This window comes from Equus quagga, chromosome 11 (assembly GCF_021613505.1).
Source record: "Equus quagga isolate Etosha38 chromosome 11, UCLA_HA_Equagga_1.0, whole genome shotgun sequence".
NCBI classification, from domain to species: domain Eukaryota; kingdom Metazoa; phylum Chordata; class Mammalia; order Perissodactyla; family Equidae; genus Equus; species Equus quagga.
In genome coordinates this window covers 112,633,321-112,655,472 of record NC_060277.1, presented here as the reverse complement: position 1 = coordinate 112,655,472, position 22,152 = coordinate 112,633,321, and the positions used below count along the sequence as shown (strand labels likewise).

Sequence of the window (22,152 nt, the reverse complement as noted above, 5' to 3'; positions counted from 1 at the left end):
GGCTGCGCTGTCCGCGAGGGGCTCGAGGTGTCCCCGAAGGGCCCGGGACTGCGCTGTCCGCGAGGGGCTCGGGGTGTCCCTGGGAGTATCTGGGTGTTCAGAGGGAGGGCTCGGAACTGCGCCGTCCGCGAGGACTCGGAGTGGCCCCAGGGAGGGTCGGGGTCGCGCCGTCCGCGAGGGGCTCGGGGTGTCCCCGGAGAGGGCCCGGCGCTGCGCTGTCCGCGAGGGCTTGGGAGTGTCCCCGGGGAGGCCCAGGAGGAGTGCGATCCGGTTGCTCCGGTCCACTCTGCTGTTCGCCGAGAACCCCGGCCGGTGGTGGAGGGGAGAGCTGCACTAGCCAGAGTCCCCGGCGGGGGAGGAGGCAGCGGGTTGTGTCGATGTTGGGCACTATCGTTATGCACAGAAGCATCATTTATGCAGAATTCAGACTCTCTTTGGAAGGGCTTAAGTCAGAATTGGGGGGAGAGTGTTCTGTTTGGTAGCAGAGCGGAGACCTTGTTTCCTCCTAGTAAGAGATGCGGGAAGGGCTACCCCTTGAGGAGGTAACCTTCTTCATAGTCACGGTCACGATTATGGTCATGGTGGATGTGAAGGGGGGAGTAGAAGATGGGGTGTTTAGGTACCCATTGCTTTGGTCGCATAGTGTTGGGTCTCTCCTGGGGTTCTAGGAGCTAGAACAGCATTTTCAGACGGACAGATGAGACAGGAAACCATCCTGGCACTCACACAGTACGTTTTCTGTAGAGGATGCTGAGAACCAGGCCCCCAGTAAGAGGGACGCTCATTTCGCTCCTTCCTGGCTGGGGACTGGTGCTCTGTACGCCCTGCGGAAGAGCTCAGCTCGGAAGCCCCCCTCTAAAGGAGCCCCAGGGAGGCCCCAGCCTGTCCTTCCGGGGCTCCTTCCCCGCCAGCACGCGGTTGACCCTGTGGGTCCTGAGAGCAGTTTATCCTGGAAAAGTGAATTTAAAGGGCAGAGGGAGAGAGAACATGCTTGAATGGTGTTTGTTTGGAGGAAGCTATGTCTGAATACTCTTGGAGGTAGATACGTGGATAAGTGTTAGCCGTTCCTGGACCATAAGAACCGTGCACTGGAGACAGCATCCTTCCCCAGTTCTGGAGTGTGTTATCAAGTGTGCAAATCAGAGGCTGGGTGATGATTACAAGGATGTTTTTCTCTGGGTCCCTATACCTGAGAAGGAAAACATTTTTAGGTTATTGGTTAATGTTTCAAGTGAATTGGTGACGTAGAGGTTGATCTTTCTGTCAGATTTTGAAAAATCTTATTTGTTCAAAATCTTTCTGATTCCACATTGAGGAGTGGGCTATGGGATAGGTGTTCCTTAAGTTGCTGACCTCGAATTGAGTCAGGTTAAAACTCCCAGGTTCTCTTTATCCTCCTGCTACCCAGTTCCCAACTGTGGACTCATGTCCATCCGTGACAGGGTCCTCGCCTGTCCCTGGGCAGACACGAGTCTCGACTAAAGCAGGGACATTGTGGGGAGGGCTTCCTTATACAGATTGTCCTTTGTGCTGAGATGTTCGTCGTGCCCTCTTTTTCCACGTTGGTATGCTTCCATTTGGAGCTATCAGACACGACACATCTGACATTTGCTGTCAAGTAATGTGGGGACAGGAGAGGAATGAGGATTGGTCCTGCACATAATTATTGATGCAGAGTGAGGGGACGTGGTGGCTCACTGTGTCGTTCTCTCCCCACTGTGTGTGTTTGAACGTTTTCACAGCACAAAGTTTTTAAGTACCTTAATTTTATGTAATCAGTGATTGTGGATGGTAGTTAAAGAAAAAAATCCACACTTAGCAAAGTGAAGATTTGGCCACTCTTATTGCCCCTTTGTGGGCTTTTTAAAAAAAAAAAAATTTTTACTGCTTCATGAAATCTGAGAGTTGGAGATGATTGTCTGTTACTCTTTGGAGATTTAGATTTAGACTTGAGTTGTCTGGCGAGTGTGGGGAGATTTTTGTTCACTGGCGTGAAGGTTAAGGTACAGAGCAAACAGGCGTGTTTGGTATCCTGCACGTTGCAGTAACTGGTAGCTAGTTAGCTCAGCTCTCCTCCTGCTCTTCCTGAGTCCAGCGCTGTCTGGACTCCCGCCTTCGTGCCGACTGTTCTCAGGAGATGGTTGGCCTTCCTGCTCTTGTCGGCAGAGTGGGGCTGATGAGACAGTGGGAAGAGAGCCGGCTTCACGTGATGCTCTGTTCCTCCCAGGTTCTGATACCCATCCCGGGTGGCACGCTTGCAGCTTTGGTCATTGAACAGGCCGGAGCCGAGGAGCATGTGAATTGGAAGGCCCAGCACCACACCTGCCCATCTGCCCGAGCTCCTGACCCCACGCTCCCGCAGTGGCGTGCCCCAGTTCAGACCGTCCAGGTGAGCCCGCACGGATGTCTCTGTTTTTTCGTTCCTCCAAGTTACCGATAGGTGACCCACAGTAGTCGTTCAGTTGGTGAGACTCTTAGGTAGTTCTCCTTGGGAAAGGTGCTTTTATTTCCTCAAAGGACTAGTGCTTGCTTTTTAAAAAATAAGTTTCTTTCATTTCTGTTTTTTATTGAAAAAGAAATTTGATCCACATACAGAATTGGATGCTCCATAAGGATAAATTTGAATGGTTGAATACGAGGTGCTGGAGAAGGTCCTTTCAGTGGAGCACAGTTTGGAGGTACGCCTGACTAGTTGGTTCTCCTGTGCCAGGCTGGGTGCTAGATACCCGAGGGAGTCATCATTTTTCTCATGAGAGTGAGCAATTCAAAGAACGTATTTTTCTGCTTGAGACTCGAGTAGTCGTTGAGCTTTGGCTGGCATGGTTGAGTTGAGAGCTGGTGAGTGGGGAGGAAAAATGGTGGTTACAACTGTAGCCATCAGCGGTCATGGGGTTCCTGTTTGTTCCAATTTCTCCTGGCCTGGCTGCACCGCCTGTGTCAGTCCTCTGTTAGGGATGGTTATGTAGCTAGCACTCAGCACTCACCGAGTACGAGTCGTCTCATTAACGGCAGAACCACCTTTGGTACTTTTTTTGTCCCTGTTTTACAAAGAGTAGGAGACCTGCGAAGTCACAGTGATTGTCCGTGGGTTTCTAGCTAGTAGGTGATGGAAGAACCCAGGCCTGGCACATTCCAGAGCCCTGAGCTGCCGCTTCCCCACTTTGCTTAGGTTTAGGTGTCTTGCATACACTGTTCCAGTCCTGTCACTGTCCTTCCTTTTCTCCCTCACTTCTCCTCACTTTTAAAAAGATTACTTTGTACAGGCACTGTCCAATAATGCAAGCCACAAATATAATTTAAAATTTTACAGTAGCCACATTAAAAAATAAAAAGCAGATGAAATTAATGTTCACAATAGATTTTATTTAGCTCAATATATGTAAAATACTATCCTTTCTGCATATAACCGATCTGAAAGTTATTGAGCTGTTTTACATGCTCATACTAAGTCTTCGCAATCCTGTGTATATTTTGCACTTAACAGCATATCTCAGTTTGAACTGGCGTCTTTTCACGTGTCTGGTGGCCACACGTGGCTTGTGGCCTTCATTTTGAAGAGTGTGGGTGTGAACAGACAAGCATGCTTACCAGACTCACTGTGGTCACTCCTTTACTGCCCAGATTTGTGTGTGATCAGAGTGTCTTGGGAGACTTAGTGTCTCCTGTGTTTGAGCAGGTATTAGGACCACATGGTCGCCTTTTGAAGGAAATTGCACCAAGCTCCATGTCTGTGGTTACCTGACGGGTGTTTGTTGAAGAGATGCACATGGTGAGGGTGTCTGGCCTCCTCGGGCCGCTCCTGCCTCTCACCTCTGTTTTCAGAGAGAAGCGTGGACTCTGCTCTGTCTGAATGATTCGCAGTGTCTCCATGGTTTACACTTCCTTTGCAGGATTGGCAGCTGATCCAGAGAAGCTTCTGTGTGGCTAGCATCCGTAATGAGCGAAGAGGGCGTTTTAAGAGGAAGAGAGACCTAGCTGCTCATTGCTCTATGTTCCTTCTTGTCCCCACAGTGATGCACCATGCCAATAGTTGATAAGTTGAAGGAAGCCCTGAAACCTGGCCGCAAGGACTCGGCTGACGATGGAGAGCTGGGGAAGCTTCTGGCTTCTTCTGCCAAGAAGGTCCTTTTACAGAAGATCGAGTTCGAGCCAGCCAGCAAGAGTTTCTCCTATCAGCTGGAGTCACTAAAGAGCAAATATGTGTTGCTGAACCCCAAAACAGAGGGAGCCAGTCGCCACAGGAGTGGAGATGAACCACAGGCCAGGAGACTGGGTACAGACACGGGGTTTGCTGGCAGACAGGGCCTCACTGTGTCTTGACCCAGCAGATGGACGAAACGTTGACTGATTAGTAGGAACAAGAATAGAATGTAGTCAGAGTGGTGAATTTTATGTGGGGTTGTATATTAATGGAGCTTAGATATAGAAGTAATGATACAGGGTTGGTCGGAAAGAGCTCTGTGTCCTTAGAGGTTTCTTGGAACCTGTGGATGTTTAATAGGATCAGATGCAGGATTGGAAACAAGAAAGAGAAATGGGGTGGGCCTCAGAGTGCCTGGTTCCTCCAGCTGTTCATTCTCCAAGTCTTGTCCTCTCATCCATAGAGGCTCTTGGAATTCTAGACCTAAGCTGTCTGGGAGGTCTGTGGGATGACTGGGTTTTCTCCTGGGCTTCTAGGAATTTCCAGCAAATGGGAACACCAGTGACCTTTGATGCCGTGTTCTGAGTAACTGCCCACTCTAATTTACGTGCAGCCGTTTCTTTTTGTGGTCCAAGAGTGCAGAGACTTAAGGTGTCCTTCTCTCTCCCCCTGTCCCTTCCGCAGGCGGCGAGCACGGGTCTGAGGGCTGCGGTGATGGTGTCCCCGCCCCGCAGAAAGTGCTCTTCCCCATGGAGCGGCTGTCTCTGAAGTGGGAGCGAGTGTACCGCGTTGGTGCGGGCCTCCACAACCTCGGCAACACCTGCTTCCTCAACTCGACCGTGCAGTGTCTGACCTACACGCCGCCCCTGGCCAACTACCTGCTCTCCAGGGAGCACGCTCGGAGCTGTGAGTGCGAGTCGGCGGCGCGGGGAGGGCTGTGCGCCGCCGAGACAGACCGGTCTCCTCGGTAGACGGAGCCACGTGCGCGTGGGGCTGGCATTCTCGGTCTGGGCCAAATCTGGGAGTGAAGTCTGTGACATGTAATAACTGTTAAAACCTAAATTTGAATTGTACCTGCTGCAGGGCAGGCTGTGAAGACAAGTCACTCAGGTGGAGTATTGTGTCCAAACTTTTCTGGAAATAATTACCGAAACAGAAAAAAACGTTTTCAAAAGATACCTCCAAAATATGTATATTAAATTATATGTCTGTTATTATACCAGTGTTTTATGTACATTATAAAACATGCCCCAAAGTAGAAATTTAAAGTGGGTAAAATAAAGATGAAATACAGTATAAGTTAACCAAACTGAAGAAATTAGAAAGTCCTAGTAGACTTTAAGCTATTAAAGAAATCAGCTCAGTGGTTAAAGAGCTTTCTATGAAGAAAACACCAGGCTGAGATGATTTACGGGTGAGTTTTGTGAAACTTAAGAAAGAGGTCATTCTAACTCTCTTCCAGAGAATAGGAAGAAAACTTCCCAGCTCGTTCTCTGAGGTTTTTATAACTCAGATAATGAAATTAAACAAGCACAATATGAGAAAGTAAAATTTCAATCTCATCTTATTCATGAACATAGGTGTAACTTTGTAAACAAAATACTAGCCAATTCAGTTGTCTTTTAAACACTGTGAGCAGCTTGTGTTCATCCTAGCGATGCAAGGGTGTTCTCATGCCGGAAGACCCCTAGGTGTAATCGTGGAGGGAGCACAGCGCAGGTCCCTAGAGCACTGCTCTTTGGGCCGGCCTGCTGCCTTTGCAGCTTGGCTTTGCTACAGAATAGCCTTGAGTCCTTGAGAATGGTGCCTCACCTCTTAAAAGCTTCCTCTTCCTCATCTGCAAGGTAATAATAATCGTCTCCCTCCTGGTGGTGGTGTGAAGGTTAAGTGAATTGTATAATTGCTTACCATGGGCCTTGGCACACACTAAGTGCTGTATAAGCGACTGCTGATTTTGCTACCTTAATTGCTATTACCATATTAACAGATTAAAAGAGAAAGGTCACCTGAAAATAGATGGAAAAAAAATTTTTGGTAAATTCTTAGCAAAGTAGCAGTAGAAAGGAGTTTCCTTATCTTGGCAAAGGGCGTCTACCAAAAACTACAAAAAAGCACTGTGAAAAGGAAAATATTGGAAGCCTACCTTTTAAAATAAGGAGTGAAACGAGGATGGCCGCTATCACCACTTCTGTTTTTAGGATGTGTTGGTCCCAACCAGAGCTGTGACATAGGAGAAAAAAGAGGGACTAACACTATTATTTGAAAATGATATTCTTGCGTAGAAAAGCAAAAGAATCTATAGAAAAATTAGAAATTAGGCGACATGACTAGATATAACATTAATATACAAAAGTTAGTTAAATTTCTCTACACCAAGCAAGGAGTTATTTAAAAATTGATATTGTAAAAAAATGTGTAATAGCAAGAGTGGTAACGTATCTAGATCTAGATTTACCAAGATGTGCGTGGAAAACGTTTACGGAAGGACGTTACATGGCAACCTATGTACGTGGGGACGTTGCCTTCACAGAGGGGAGCTTCAGTATTGGAAAAATGTTGGTTCTCCCCACATTGATATAGATATTAGTTTAGTTCCAGCTGATTGTAAAATTTATGTGGAGAAGCAAAGCAAAGGATCAAAAATAGCCAGGACACTTCTGAGGAAGGATGTGAGAAGAGAGATGCTCTGCCAACTGTGAAGTCTTCTCGTAAAGTTAGAGAAATTGAGATGTCGTGGTTTGGGTCAGGGAGAGATGACTGGTGCAGCAGAGCAGAGCGCCCAGACACAGACCTGCAGAACTTCAGAAATGTCGTGTTGCATGCCGCTTTTTCACATATACGTGTGTCTCCCATTTTAAATAAATGGAACTTTAAAAACTTGGGTTTACCTATGGAAAAGATGCAGTAGGACTCCTGTTTCGCAGCATACACACACACACACAAATGGATTAAAAACTTAGTATCAAAAGTCAAACCAATACTGTTACCACAAATGTGGGCAGACCTCTCTCTGACCTCGGAATGGGAGATTTCTTAAGACTCAGAAAGCGCTAACCATAAAAGAAAAAACCAGATAAATTCAGCTGCATTAAAATTAAGAACTTTTGTTCATGAGAAAACACCTAAAGAAAATTAAAAGACAAACGTGGAACCACAAACTGGGGGATGAAACCTGGGACACACAAACAACAAAGGATTGGTGCCCAGAATATGTAAAGATGGGCAAATCAGCAAAGAGAAGACAGTAACCTATAGAGAGAAACATGACGGACAGGCATCTTACAGAAGAGGAACCTCAGGTCAAGAAGTACAAGAAGAGAAGTTCAGCCTTTCTAGTAATCTAGAAGTCAGGCACTTGCCATCAAAACCACAGCAAGCTACTGTTCACACCTCTTATCGACGGTGCGGAAGTCTGACGGCACTGCATGTCAGGATGAAGATCGGTGAGGTTCTTCGTGTACTCCTGGTCTGAATTGGCATAACTCCTTTGGAAAACAGTCTGGCGTTTGCTTCCAAGTAATCTATTACCCAGCAATTCTACTCCTGCAGAAAAACTCTGATACATGGATACCAGGAAACCTGTATAAAAATGACCACAGCAAAAAATTGTAAGCAACCCAAGTGCCCATCAACAGAATTGCTACATGAGTCGTGGTGTAGTCGCGTGGTGCGATATGAAATAGAGGTGCAGAGAATGTGTTGCAGCTCTGTGGGTGAAGCGGAGTAACAATGTCGAGTGAGGAAAGGTCCCGGAAGACTGTGTCCAGCATGAATTCCTGTTTATAAAGTTGAAAAGCAAAAACAAGACAGTTTAGTACTTACGTGTATGTATATCTGTTAAAACTTGGAAAAAAACAAAAGAATGATTTTGAAAAATTGGTAAACAGTTAAAAATGAGGAAATCAGGATAGAAGCAGAGGCGGGGGGGTGGGAGTATGGGAGGAGCAATGTTGTGATAAAATTTGGGGTTGTGTGATGTGTTCAGGCATATTTTATCCTTGGTGCAGTCAGTGGATTCCGACTGCTAGCGACCCCGTGGGCAGCACAGTGGGGCCCACCCGGTCTTTCTGCTCTAGCCTCTCTCCTGCCAGGGCTCTATCAGGCAGTACTCCACTGCTAGTCATAGGGTTTTTTTTCTTTTAAAGATTTTATTTTTCCTTTTTCTCCCCAAAGCCCCCTGGTACACAGTTGTATATTTTTAGTTGTGGGTCCTTCTAGTTGTGGCATGCAGGACGCTGCCCCAGCATGGCTTGGTGAGCGGTGCCACGTCCGCACCCAGAATCCGAACCAGTGAAACCCTGGGCTGCCGAAGTGGAGCGCACAAACTTGGCCACTCGGCCACGGGGCTGGGCCTCAATCATAGGGTTTTCCTGGCCAGTGTTTTTGAGTGGGTGACCAGGTCCTTCTTCCTAGTCTGGAGGCTCCGCTGAAACCTGTCCGCCATGGGGGACCCTGCTGGTGTTTGAGACACCAGTGGCAGAGCTTTCAGCATCACAGCAACACACAGCCACCACAGTGTGACAACTGGCAGACGAGTGGTGTGGCTCCCTGACTGGGAAATGAACCTGGGCCGCAGCAGTGAGAGCATCGAATCTTAACACTAGACCATCAGTGCTGGCCTCAGGGATGTTAGTTATATTATAGTAAAAGAGTGAATGGAAGATGGCCATGCTATGGAAACTAGTATTTTTAAATGTCTTGTCGTTGTAATGGCTTCCTAGCAGCAAAAGTTAGTATAATCAAGGCCCAGTGCACACTTCTTTTTTTTTTTTTTCCTGAGGAAGATTAGCCCTGAGCTAACTGCTGTCAATCCTCCTCTTTTTGCTGAGGAAGAGTGGCCCTGAGCTAACATCCATGCCCATCTTCCTCTACTTTATATGTGGGACGCCTACCACAGCATGGCTTGCCAAGTGGTGCCATGTCCGCACCTGGGATCCAAACTGGCTAACCCCGGGCCTCCGAAGCAGAATGTGCGCACTTAACTGCTGCATCACCAGACCGGCCCCCAGTGCACACTTTTAAGATGAAGTTGATTATGCATCTCTGTTTCTGGTAATGACCTTGGTAATGTTGAGGTTGTGTTCAGTAGACCTTTGGTAAGATTTGACCTTGTCTTGTTTTCGTCTCATAAGATCCTGCTCTCCCCAACCTGTAGGGAGCTCTGCCTTTTTCTTGTTCAGTGTGCTCCTTTGTAGACCTGACTTTGGTTCTTTGTTTCTCTGCAGGAATCTTTGAGCTATTTGTCAACTTTGTTAGAGTTAATTTAGTTAGAAGTAGGTGGCTTCTGTAACTCCTTGTAACCTGGCGTGTGTAAACTGCAGTGTGTCGGGAGCACGTGCGTGAGGGGGGCGTCCAGGATCAGCCCCTCTTTGTGGTGGAACGCCCTCCTCCTGTGAGCAGTGCAGCCGACCTAGAGAGAGTGCTGCTGTCACTCAGTGAAATGTTGTTAAACCTTAATTTCTTAGCTTTTTTAGAGTAAAACGTAGTAGGAGAAGTTTCACTGTTTTTTCCCCTGGACACCACTGGATCCCTGAGTGACGCTAAGCGGGCCGGCTGTCCTCTCCTCCTCCTTGAGTTCGCTGTTGAAGATTCTCCAGGATCCTGAGAAGTGTCACTTGATCATGACAGGGGTCTGCCGTAGGTGCGGCACAGAGCACCAGTTCCTGCCACTGCCTGCACCCCTTCTGCACCAGGATCTAGCTAGAAAATAAACCCTTCATGTAAAGTATCCAGGAGGATTAAATCCTGTCCAAAATGGAACGTTCTTCTCCCAAGTTTAAGTAGCAATTTCCCAAAAGGCGTGGACTTGACTTTCACGTTCTGTTTTTCTGAATCAGCTGAAGAATCTTAGTGCTTGTCCACCTGCCACTTAAGTTAACCTTGTATGTTGCCAGGGATTTGGGACCCCTGTTTCTAGTGTTTCTGGCTGAAATGGTTACTTGCCCTGTTTAAGAGTGATCATTTATCAGGCTGGCAGTCTGCAGGTTTCACATAACGATTAGAGGCTTCATTTCCACATCACTTTTATAGTAAATCTTAACCCCAGTTAGATTTTGAAAGTGGGACCTCTTTTTGTTTAACTTTTGTTAAGGCTTGTGTTTAAGTTATCTTAAATAACATTTGAATTTTTACCTAAATTTGAGCCCCTCCACCATTATTGTCATTTTAAAAATAAAAGTAATAAATAAACATGGTTAGAAGAGTCAAGAAAACTCTAAAATGGAAAATAAAAGCCTCCACTTTGAGTAAAGGCAGTCACATGAATGGTCTTGTAATATCCCTCCAAGAAGAATTTTTTATGGAAATACTAGCAGTCTTTAAAAATAAAGCTTTTTTCTATTATGGTAAGTACGTACAACATAAAATTTACCATTTCTGAGTGTACAGTTCAGTGGCATTAGCACATTCACATTGTTGTGCAACCAGCCCCGCCAGCCACCTCCAGAACTCTTTCGTCTCCCAGACTGCAGCTCTGTCCCCATTTAACACCAGCTCCTCAGCCCCTGGCACCCACCCTTCTGCTTTCTGTCTCTGTGACTCCGACAACTCCAGCTGCCTCACGTAAGTGGAATCATACAGTATTTGTCTTTTTGTGACTGGCTTCCTTCATTTCGTGGAATGTCCTCAGGCTTCATCCTTGTTGTAGCAGGTGTAGAATTCTTTTTCTTTTTAAGGCTGAATAATATTCTGTGTATATACCATGTTTTTTTATCCATTCATCCGTTGTTAGACACTTGGGTTGCTTCTGTGTTTTAGCTCTTGTGAATAATGCTGTGAATGTGGGTGTATAATTACCTCTTTGAGACTTTTCAGTTCTGTTTAACTTTTTGAGGAGCCTCCGTACTGTTTTGCACAGCGGCTGTACCATTTCACATTCCCACCGACAGTGCACAGGGTTCCAGTTCTGCATATCTTGCCAGCACGTGTTACTTTCTGTTTGTAAACACTAGTATTTTATCTGTGTGATAAACAAGGCTGCATGCTGTTCCGTTATTGATTTTGAGACAGGTCTAAGTAACTGGGTAATGGGAGGTATTGCAGGGGAGAATAGTTGGTTTGTGCTGAATTTTGTGTTATGAGCTAGGCGTGTTTGAAAAGGTAGCGTACTGTTTACGAGACAGCAATATGGTGCAGAATCGAAGATGTGCTTGCCCTTGGTGCAGAGGTTCACCTTTTGGTGCGTGCCTTAGAGAGACTCACGTGCACACAGGGAGACGGGTAGAGAGTCATTCATCGCAGCACTGGTTGTGACAGCAGAAAAGTGGAAGGGTTAATGAGTGTTGGCGGGGATGTGTAAATGAACCGTGGTCTGGTCCCTCGGTGGAATCTTCTCGGATGAGAGAGAAGCAGCTAGAGCCACGGTTCCCAGCGTGGATGACAAGGCAGGTGGTTGAATGATATGTACTACACTTTACAGTTTATATAAAGTAAGCTTAAACATGCAGCCACAGTGCCATTTGTTGCTTGTGGACACGTGCGTGTTAATACGGTAAGTACATTAATGGGAACAGTGCTGACCTAATTCAGGATGGTGGTTACCTCTGAGGAGGGAGTGTGGAGAGTCGGGTTGAGAGGGGACTTCAGCTATTACACCAATGTTTTACTTAAAAAACACCTAGAGGGGGCCGGCCCTGTCCCTGAGTGATTAAGTTCGCGTGCTCCACTTCTGTGGCCCAGGGTGTCGCCGGTTTGAATCCTGGGTGCTGACGTGGCACTGCTCATCAGGCCCTGCTGGGGCAGTGACCCGCATGCCACAGCTGAAAGGACCCACAACTAAAAATACACAACTATGTACCGGGGGGCTTTGGAAAAAGGAAAAATAAAATCTTTTTTAAAAAAAACCTAAAACAAACACACACCTAGAATAGGGTGGAGCTGGGTAGTGGTATAGTCTTTGTACTTCTCTTTGTATTTAAAATGTCTCAACTTTAAATAAAGGTAAAAACGTACCACTGTCTAACCTAATGCTCAGGAAGGAACAGATCGTTGCACGCATAGCGGGGGTCGGCAGACTGCAGCCCTTGGCTCAGTCTGGCCCGCTCCCAGTTTTTGTAATAAAGTTCCGTTGGGCACATCCTGCCCATCTGATTATGCATTATCTGGCCACCTGGTGCGGCCAGCTGTGCTCTCCAGTGGCCAAGCTATGTAGTCCTACAGTATGTAGGCCTGGACGGCCCCCAGAGCTGGCGGTGCTCACCACGTGGGTCTTCTCAGAAGTTTGCTGAGCGCTGATGGATAGCAGTGAGGGGTTTCCTAGAAGCAGTGGAGCAGAGGTTCCCACGCTTGAGGGGCAAACCAAGGGGGTGTCAGGAAGCCCCAAATGTTCTCTTGACCATGTGATGCAACTTAGAAATTAGAGAAAACACTTCTAAATTTAATTCTGAGAATCAGACTTATTCTTTTTATAAGTGAATAGTTCTAAAAACATGAAAAGGATCTTGCAGGGTCAACAGCATTAGCCCAGGGTCACGAGTGGGCATTAGGACTGAGCTTTGGGTGGGTCGTGCCCGAATGCCCCCCCAGCAGGGAGACATTCCCTCTGTGGTCACTGAGCCAGGTTCAGGGTCTGGATCGCCGCGGCTCGGCCATTCTTTCACACACCAGTTTGCCCTTATCTGCTGTGTTTCTCTTTCTTACGTTGGAGTGGGAGTGTCATAAATTCTCTTGGAAGCTCTTGCCTTAAAATCACTGCCTCATCCCTGTCTGTAGGTCACCAAGGAAGCTTCTGCATGCTGTGTGTCATGCAGAATCACATCGTCCAGGCCTTTGCCAACAGTGGCAATGCTATCAAGCCCGTCTCCTTCATCCGAGATCTGAAAAGTAAGAGTTGATTGGTTCCGTATCGAATGCCTGCTACCCCAGCTCTGCGGTGGGCTCTGGGGAGTTGGTGGGAGGGAGAGGAAGAGTCAGGAATGAAGTCTCAGGAGTCCTAAGACTTCATGTAATAATAATTGGGCACATGTGGTGGTGCAGACTAAAGGAATAGTGGTTTGGAGACCCCTGTGGGCCGGGGTCAGTGGGGAAGGCCTCATGGTGGGGATGCTGGTGACCTCCGGTTTGAAGAAGGGGTGGGTTATGGCCAGGCTGGGGGTTGTGTGTTTTAAGTAGGCAGGTGAGCGTGAAAGAGCCGGGAGGTGGAGAGTGGGTGAGGAGGGTGTGGCAAGGCCTTTTCTGAACCTCAGAAACCAGTGACCACAGATTTCCCTTTGACTTGGCAGGAGAGAAGGGTCAGTTGTTTTTGAAACCTGTGTGAACTGTAGTGCGATAACCTTACTATCTGTTTGTGTTTGTATTGGCTCCTGGAAAACTATGGATTGGTGGATTTCGCGTTGTTAGTGCTTGGTGTTCTGAGGCATTTGTGCTCTTCTGTTGAATGAGGAGGGTTTGAGCCTTAGGTCTCATTGAGAAGATCACGGCCGTGAGGAGGCGTAGTGGGTGTGGAAGGCTTGGGCAGAGCACTTGTCCTCACTTGCCACTTTGCGGGGGACCCTGTTTTCCCTGGGCCCGCCAGGAATTGTGATGAGCGAGCAGCGGTGGGTCATTGGAAGGGAAGGCATGAGCTCTTCCCCCCACTCTGATGCTTCTTTTTTCCCTCTGTAGAGATCGCCCGGCATTTCCGCTTTGGGAACCAAGAGGACGCACACGAGTTTCTCCGGTACACCATCGACGCCATGCAGAAGGCCTGCCTGAGCGGCTGTGCCAAGTACGTGCTTCCCTTCAGCCCCGTTTGCAGTGGAGGCGGCCAGCCCTCTCTCTTCTCCCTGGCTTTCCTCTGTAGATGTGTGCATCTTGGTCCTTGACCTGCTGACGCTCAAATAAGGGATTGCGCCTGCTCCCCGGGACGGGCCTCTCCAGGGCCTTTCTCCGGGCGCAGGGCCGTGTGGCAGGACCAGGCGGTGGCGGTGGAGCCCCGTCCCAGCAACTTGATGAGGGAAAGCACTTTAAAGTCTCTGTGCGGTCCTCCCACAGTCAACATGGACTTTTCCCTTCTTTTTAAAATCACCTTGTTATTTTGATACAGAGGATGGGGTGGTAGCAATTATAATGTCCTGATGAAAGAACTTGAAAGCCTACAGGAAATGTGAGGGCTCGGAAGTTTATAATTTTTGAGATTTTACTCTCCTCAGTTACTGCTTCTTAATTTCAAATTTGAAAGCACAAAGTGCACGTGCCAGATTGATGACGTTATGCTGAGTATTTCTGACAGTAATCAGTTTCTGTCAGGAATATTTTTGTATCATTCGTGGGTTTGTCGGTTCAGATGAAAAAAAATTAGGTGGGAAATACTCCCTGTTTCATGGCTGTTGCCTCGGCTTGGAGGAGAACTGAATTCTCGACTGGAAATGCTTCCCAGTTACAGCTTAGGCAGTAGATGCGGAATGCCCTCCAGGAAGGGCGGTTGAGTTGCAGCCCGGATAATGGGAACCCCTGTGTCAGTGGATGAGGTTCTTAGATGAACCCTGAGAAGAGTTCCCCTGGTTCTTGGGGCACGTTTCCCGAGCCCTGCTGGGATCTCTGGCGTGGTCACATGTTCCTCCCTCTCCCTGAAGGGACGTACACCTCCCTCCTGGCCAGGCACATCCTGGAGCTGCCCTTCCCACGTGCTGTCCTCCCAGTAACTAACGAATGGAAATCTTGGCTGCCGCCGCCTGCGTGCCAGGCCCCGTGTTGGTGCTGGGTACTCCAGGTTAAAGGCGTGGTCCTTGAGTTTGAGGAGCTGAGAGTGTGATCGGGGAAGACGGATGACCAATCAGTGTCTATGATGTCACGTAGTAAGTGCTGTGGTGAAGGGACACTGTGGTAGCCACTCCCAGGAGAATTCCACTGTGCTCCTCGCCTGCAGGAAGCCTCCTTAGAGGAGCGACCTCGAGGCTCAGATAGGGGAAACGAGGCAAAGAGCGTGGCTGGGCCTGGGCGAGGCCTGCAGAGGTGGGTGGTGAGGCTCTGACCTTCCTGCAGCAGTGGTTCCCAGCCCTGGTGACGGGGTGGGATCACCTGGGAGCTGTTAGGACAGTAACTGACCCTGACCCCATGCCAGGCTGATTAGCCAGATTCCCAGAGGCGGGAGAATTCGGGAGAGATGGGGTGGCACGTGGAATGGGTATGTTTAGGTTTGGGGATGCGTCCAGGTTTGTGGTCTGGGCAGCAGGGTCGGTGGTGGAGAGCCGTCCACGGTGCAGGCCACAGGAGCCGACCAGCATTGCTGGAAGGCGGAGGGCACCAGGTGGGCCGGGCCTGGCGGGCACCGGTGCTGGGGAGAGTCGGACACTTGCACACACTCGTCCGTGAGAAGACCTCTACTGGTCTGTGGCGAAATGAGAAAAAGTAAGAATGGCGTGAGTGGTGAGCTTTCCACGAAGCTAATTACTGCATTGAATTTGCAGGTGGAAGGGCCTTTGTGTTTTTGCCCTTGTTAATGATTTTTGCTTTAACTTGTGAGCGGAGTGTTTATCCTATTTCTGCTTCGTGGACCTTGCTGCTGTTTTCTTTGTGACCTGATACGTGATGGGTATTTGTGGATGTCCCCTGTGCACCTGAGATGGCGTGTTCTCATGCTCTCGGGGTAGGGTCAGGCAGGTGTCTGTCTGTGGGTGTATCTGTTGATGATGTTGTCTGTCTTCCGTGTCTCCGCTTGCTTTTCCTCTCCTTTGTCTCTGTACCGAGAGTGCTGTGTTAGTCTGCGACTACCAGCGAATGTCTGTCTCCTTGCGTCTCCTGTAGCTTTGGTTTATGAATGTGATTAGATATTCATAGCTGTCATCTCTTCATTGAGGTTTGTAGTTTTTAGCATTATGAAGTGCCCTTTTTTGTCACATTTGAGGTTTTTTGGCTTGAATTCTATGCCCTCACTCAGCAGTGCAGCCCCTGCTTTCTGCAGGTTTCCACTGGCCTGTTACTCCCTTCTCCCTCACGTGCCTCTGCTGGGCTTTCCAGGCAGCCCTGAGCTGGAGGGTGCCGGACTCCGGAAGCCCCAGGCCAGTACCACTGTCTTGGCCTTTAAGTTATTTGGTCTTTCTGCTTAGAGGACCTCAGGATCTTGTTTTACTCTTTGAAGTCTGATGGTGACCAGGAGGGGCTTGGAGCTGATGGCTGTGGCCAGTGTTCCCAGACACCAGATACCTGACCAGCGACAGTTAGAGGTTGCATCTGCAGCATAGATGGAATCTCAGAACGTGTGGGCAGAAAAACGTTCTTACTAGCGTAGGGGTCGGCTGTCAGCAGTAGGCAGGTGGTGTCTGAACACCCTCACTTTTGGATCAGCTCTGTTCTAAATATCGTGCTTTGAAAATATGCAACAGCCAACTAGGCAGACCTTGTAAGTCAGTGTGTCGTGTCCTTTCTGAAATTTATACGATTCATTTATCAATTGCCAGGGAGAGTGATCTTTCTTTGGTGGCATTTCTCACTGATTGGAAAGTGACTGTCTCTGCGGAAACGTGTACAGGTGTTAGTTTTGTTTGTGTGGAAGGCCCTTTTTATGAATTTCTGGAAGTGTTTCTTGTGTCCTGGTTTTATACGTTGTTGGATTGTTATGTTCTCCTTTTTTGGGGTCTCCGGTTATTGGCTGCCTCCATTTTGACTCCCTTCTCTCAGACAGCTCTCTCTCTGCCTTAGTGTCCCCTCTGGTGCTTTCCCACACTGTCCGCACGTTTTTTGTTTGTTTGTTTGTTTTTGAGGAAGATCAGCCCTGAGCTAACATCTGCTGCCAATCCTCCTCTTTTTGCTGAGGAAGCCTGGCCCTGAGCTAACACCCATGCCCATCTTCCTCTACTTTATACGCGGGATGCCTGCCACAGCATGGCTTGCCAAGTGGTACCATGTCCGCACCTGGGATCCCAACCGGAGAACCCTGGTGAACCCCAGGCCACCGAAGCGGAACGTGCGCACCCAACTGCTGCGCCACCTGGCCAGCCCCAAGTCCCCACGTTTTTATTTGACCCCTTCTCCCTTGGGCACCTTGTGATTCAGTCTTCGTTTCTGAGGTTATTCTGTGTTTTTCTTCCATCTCTTTTTCAATTAACTTTCTCTTTTTTTGGTGTTTTTTACTTTTAGTTTTAAAATTTCTGATTCAGGGTAGTTTCTTATGTCCCCAGACGCTAGTTTGAGGATCTTTGATTCAGGTCGCAGTTTTGTGTTGCTCTTTTCTTCTTCTCTGTGCTTGTTTTCTGGGGGCTCATTGCCACCAGACAGGGTGTTTTGATTCTTGTTTACCGTTTTCTACGTGAAACACCTTTGCATGGGTTTCGGCTGCTTTGCTTGGTCTCAGAGAGTTGGGCTGTGCGCATTCTGAATCCGGGCGCCCCCTCGGTCGGCACGGTCACGCTCACTTGCTTTGATGGACGGCTTTCCCCGTGGAGGAGGGGGTAGGACAGCCTTCTGTGTTTTTTCCAGGACCCTAAGTATCCCCTTCTCTGGCTGCCACCACCCTGTCTCCGAAGGAGCCTGCCTGCCTTTGCCTTTGCCCGAGCGTCGCTGCCTTTGGGGACCGCCTCCCCAGCCGTGTTCAGTACCGGGTCTGGCTTCCGCGTCTCTTGGGGATTCCAGATGACCCTGGGCTGCCTCTGTTCCCCTGTCTCTACCTCCCTCGGCGTTTTCTGGACGCCCCTGCCCTCCCCCGGGGCTCGGGTGGGAGCGTTTACAGTAGCTTGCTGGGATCTGGCTCTGTTTCCTACTTTGGGTGATTTGAAGTTTGAGCTTTCTCTGCTTTGGGCTGTGCTGAGAGTGGGTTCTTTTGATGAATGGTGGTGATAGTAGATGATGGCAGTTGATTTTTCATTTCTTAACTTTGCAGAATAAAACTTCAGTGACCCCATGTTGGTCTCCCAAATACTTGGGCGTTATTCTCCTCGATGAGGTCCAGATCTGGGCAGTGCTGCCATAAATGGTAGCATAGACTGGGTGAGCTGCTGAGACAGGGTGCCGTCAGGTGTCTGCAGGGGCGGGCAGGCCGTGCATGGACGGCATCGTCCAGGTGGCCTCACGTGGCGAGAAGGGCACCAGGAAGCAGCAGCACCACTTCGCGCCTGGCGGATGAGTCTGCCGCATCTGGAGTGTGCGAGGAGGAGCAGGAGAGCGCACCTGGGCGCAGAGGGAGGCTTGTTCCAGGAGGGAGTGGACACGCCGTCCAGAGCTGTAGTGCTCCAGTAAAAAGACTAAATGTCCACTGGGTTTGTGTCCCGGAGGTCGTCAGTGACTCTGAGGAGGACGGTTTCAGAGGAGTGAGAGCCACATTCAGTGGGTTGCACGTGGAAACCAGGAGCAGAGGCTCGGTACAGGGTGTTGTTTCCAGAATCTTCGTTTCGTGAACAGCTGCGGTGTGCGGGCGCTGTGCTGAGTGCTTTCCGCAGCTTGGCTTGGCCGCCCTGTGGGCAGGCGAGTGTTAGCAGCCGAGACCCGGGCTGGCCCCAGGTCCCAGTTGGTAGACGGGGTGGGGATTTGAGTGCAGACCTGCCTGCCCCTGAAGCCCACACCCGTGACAGTTGCTGTCCCGCTGAGCAGATGCAGAGGTGGGGGTTTGTCCCTGCTTGCCCCTTGCCCCCCCCCCCCCGCCTTTCCACCAAATGAGAGGCTCATACATGTGACAGCTGGTCGGGAAGGAGTGGGGACCGTGCAGGACTGAGGCGGGTGAGCTGGAGAGGTGGGGGGTGGCTCCAGGAGGACGGGGCACTTCTGTCACTGAGACTGGGAGGCAGACAGGTGCATTTCTCGGGCCTCTTATTCTCTGTGAAGTGAGGGGTGGGGTCACCTGCTGAGAGGAGTGGGAAGGAGTCAGGAGGGCCTGAGGCAGCTGTTGGAGGGGAGGAGGCCCGTGCACATCAGCGCAATGTGGAGAGACCGCCCGGCCCTGCTGGGGGTCCCGCCGAGATGCCAGTTGAGTGTGTCAGCATGCGGTTGTGCTGTGGAACTTCCCAGCACCCAGCTGAGCTGCTGATGGAAGGGCGGGGGCTGGGGTGCCGGTACTGCTCTGCCCTGTCCTACCGTCATTCTCTTGAAGGCTGTGACCTTCTTTCCAGGTTGGATCGTCAGACGCAGGCTACTACTCTGGTCCATCAAATTTTTGGAGGCTATCTCAGATCGCGTGGTAAGTGGAGATGTTTTCTCTACCCTTTCTTGTCAAGGATCAGAGCATTAACTGGGAGATGCTGACAATTTGTGCCCAGGCTGGGGCTCTTTCCTAGCGAGCAGCCCTGGGCAAGCCCTGGCGGCCTCAAGCCTGGTCTCCAAAGCACCCTTGCCCAGGCACACTGTCCCGGGAGGAAGTTTGGAGCAAAGCGTCAAGAACATGTGGATGAGGGCAGTGTCATCTTTCCGCTGACCCCCTTAGTTCCTCACATGTGGCTGCTGCCCTTCAGCTGGGAGCAAGTGCCTGCCAGGCTGTCGGTCAGCAGGGAAGGCGGCCATTGCTGGGCGGCGTTGGTTTGACATCCATCTCCTGTGGGCTCTGCTGTCAGTGAGCTCTCGGGCTCTCAAGGGGCTGGTGAGCCGAGAGGGGCCTCCTGGTTCCAGGGCTTGGAAACCCGGGCCGGTGCGCTGGGGCCTGGCTCCCTCCCAGCACCTCTTCCTTCTGTTGCAGTGAAGTGCTCAGTGTGCAAGAGCGTCTCGGACACCTACGACCCCTACTTGGACGTGGCGCTGGAGATCCGGGTACAGACCAGGGTTGCGTTTGCAATAGGACAGGGAGAGCAGAGGGCAGAGAACCCCAAACAACAAAGACCAACATGGGCATGTTATCCAGTTAGATCAGGAGAAGAATGCTTAGAATCCTGCTGCCTTAAAGTAGAAACAAATGTTTTTGCATATTTCTTTCTAACCTTTTTCCCATGCATGTTCCCTTTGTTTTAAAAAAAGGTAGAATGCAGTTTGTGTCCTGAGGCAGGTAGAGTGACGACCCCGTAGACGCAGGGCTTGAAAGGGGAGGCCTGTGGCAGCCGGGGGCAGCTCTTGCAAGTGCTCGGCCTTCTGGGAGCAGAGCCGCCCGTGCCCTTGGGAGGGCAGCTTTCATTCGTTACCGCTCTCTGTCGCTGCCGCCTCAGCGAGGTCCTTTCGGCCTGAGGTTTAGAGCAGACGCAGCTGCAGCTTTGATGCACGTGGCTGGCTCCCTTGGTAAGGCTCCGTGGCTGCGAGTCCTTACCGCAGAGCAGGGGTTACAGCCTGGCTCCCCGTTCCTTCCGCGGCTCCTCCTGAGTCCTGGAAGGTGGCAGCTAGCTGGCCAGTTTTTATGCAAGTAAAATTTTGTGATTTGCTGCCTCAGCCTAAATAGACCTTATCCTTGGCATTTCTCAGGTCAGCGTTTTTCTGCTGCTGCTGATTCTGTCTCCCGTTTTTGTCCTCCTCAGCAAGCTGCAAATATCGTGCGCGCTCTGGAGCTGTTTGTGAAGCCAGATGTCCTGAGTGGAGAGAACGCCTATATGTGTGCTAAGTAAGTCCTTTTGCTCGTGGCAGAGAGGTCAGGCCGTCCAGAAAGAGGTGAACGAAGTCAGCAGTCAGCTAACCTGGCCCTGCTGCTGTTCCCGCCCCTCCCTCCTGCAGAGGGGGCCCCAGTCACATTTCTTGAGTGGCATATATATATATCTTGAAACCAAAACCTCCCAACAAGACCAACGAAGTGATAGCTGACGTCCACATAACACACACTGTGCCCGTTGCTGTCCTGAGTGTCTCACGTGTGTTGCCTGTGAAGTGGGCGCTGTTATCTGCCCCCCGCCATCTCACAGGATGAGGAAGTGGAGGCACGGAGAGGTGAGAGGCCTGCCTGGACACCCATCTGCTCCACAGGCCGTGCTCTGACCACTTGGCTGTCCTGCCTCGTAGATGAGCCGTGTTCCACGGCTTCTGTCTTTTACTTTAATTGTCTTGGGCGTTCCTCCGTTTCAGCAGATGAAATCAGACCTCGTTGTTAGAAGGGTCGCCCAGGCGCACTATCTGGGTGTCTTACTTTATGTTAGGTCACTTTGAAGCTGTAGTCACTGAAGAATGGTTTTCTTTCTTGTGCTGATGAGGTTTATCATTCTGTGCCACAGCGCTGCGTTTCCCCCTCTGCGAGTCCGTCTCCCTGCTCTCTGGAGCTGCCTGTCCACCTTGCCTGTCGTCTCCCCTTCACGTCCTTGTCTCCGGCTTTGCTTGCCCTGATTTCTCGCCTGCCCGGTTATGACTGGCTGCATCTGCTCTGATTGGGTCTTTCCTGTGTTTTCCCAAAGTGACTTTTCGTGGATCTTATCTAGTCTCCCACTTGGCAAAGGGCTCCACTTGCGCTTTAGAACCTCCGGCTTCTCTCTAGGCCCCATTTCCCCGTGTTGGCTGTCCTGTACTAAAGTCGCGCTGGTTTGATTTTTAGGGCTGCGGAAGGCCCGCCTCCCATTTAGGAAGACCTCGTTGTTGTAGAACAGTTGTTAGGGTTGTCGCCCTGTGTGAGGACGGAACCCCAGGGCCCAAGCTGAGCCCTCCCTCCTTCCTCGTAGATGCAAGAAGAAGGTTCCAGCCAGCAAGCGCTTCACCATCCACAGGACGTCCAGCGTGCTGACGCTTTCCCTCAAGCGCTTCGCCAACTTCAGCGGGGGGAAGATCACCAAGGTGAGCCCGTGGCGCCCGGCCTGCTCGGTCAGCCGCTCCTTCAGCATGAGACGCCAGGCTCTCCCGGAGCCCGCGAATTCAGCTCTCTGCAACACGGGCCCAGGATGCTGCAGGCTTTTTGCAAACTCCCTAAATGATTGTTTTGCACAATCAAGTTCAGGAACCACTGTCTTAGGGATTTTTTTATCCCACCCTCTGCCTCTGTGGGAGGTCTCCCTGATAGGGAAGGTCAAGGTTTCCTTAAGAACAAGCATAGTGAACACTAGGCCTTGTAGCTCTCATCCATCATATCCTGTTTTGTGTCTGAAACAGGTGCAGTTGTATGCTGTGGCTTTTTGTGGAATACAGAGTGAAAATCTTTTTGCACAATGGCATTTTAATGGAAGATGTCCTGTTTCATAAAAGTCTGGAGTTCTGTCCTCAGTTGTTAGAGCCTAATT

At 49.9% G+C, this 22,152-nt stretch overlaps 1 protein-coding gene across 3 annotated transcripts in view; it reads left to right on the top strand.

The window, feature by feature from the left end:
• The window catches only part of USP36 (ubiquitin specific peptidase 36), a 40,039-nt gene that overhangs the window by 365 nt on the left and 17,522 nt on the right, over positions 1–22,152 (top strand). Inside the window, exons 2-10 of one of the 3 annotated variants that reach the window (XM_046675293.1) lie at positions 2,228–2,389; positions 4,012–4,273; positions 4,826–5,047; positions 12,851–12,961; positions 13,742–13,844; positions 19,156–19,223; positions 19,716–19,786; positions 20,479–20,561; positions 21,601–21,712. In XM_046675293.1, coding sequence (XP_046531249.1) covers positions 4,021–4,273; positions 4,826–5,047; positions 12,851–12,961; positions 13,742–13,844; positions 19,156–19,223; positions 19,716–19,786; positions 20,479–20,561; positions 21,601–21,712 — 1,023 coding nt within the window. In that variant the 5' untranslated portion in view covers positions 2,228–2,389; positions 4,012–4,020. Of the gene's footprint in view, positions 1–2,227; positions 2,390–4,011; positions 4,274–4,825; positions 5,048–5,067; positions 5,252–12,850; positions 12,962–13,741; positions 13,845–19,155; positions 19,224–19,715; positions 19,787–20,478; positions 20,562–21,600; positions 21,713–22,152 lie in introns of those variants that run through there. The other 2 variants (XM_046675294.1, XM_046675295.1) reach the window with 2 other exon arrangements.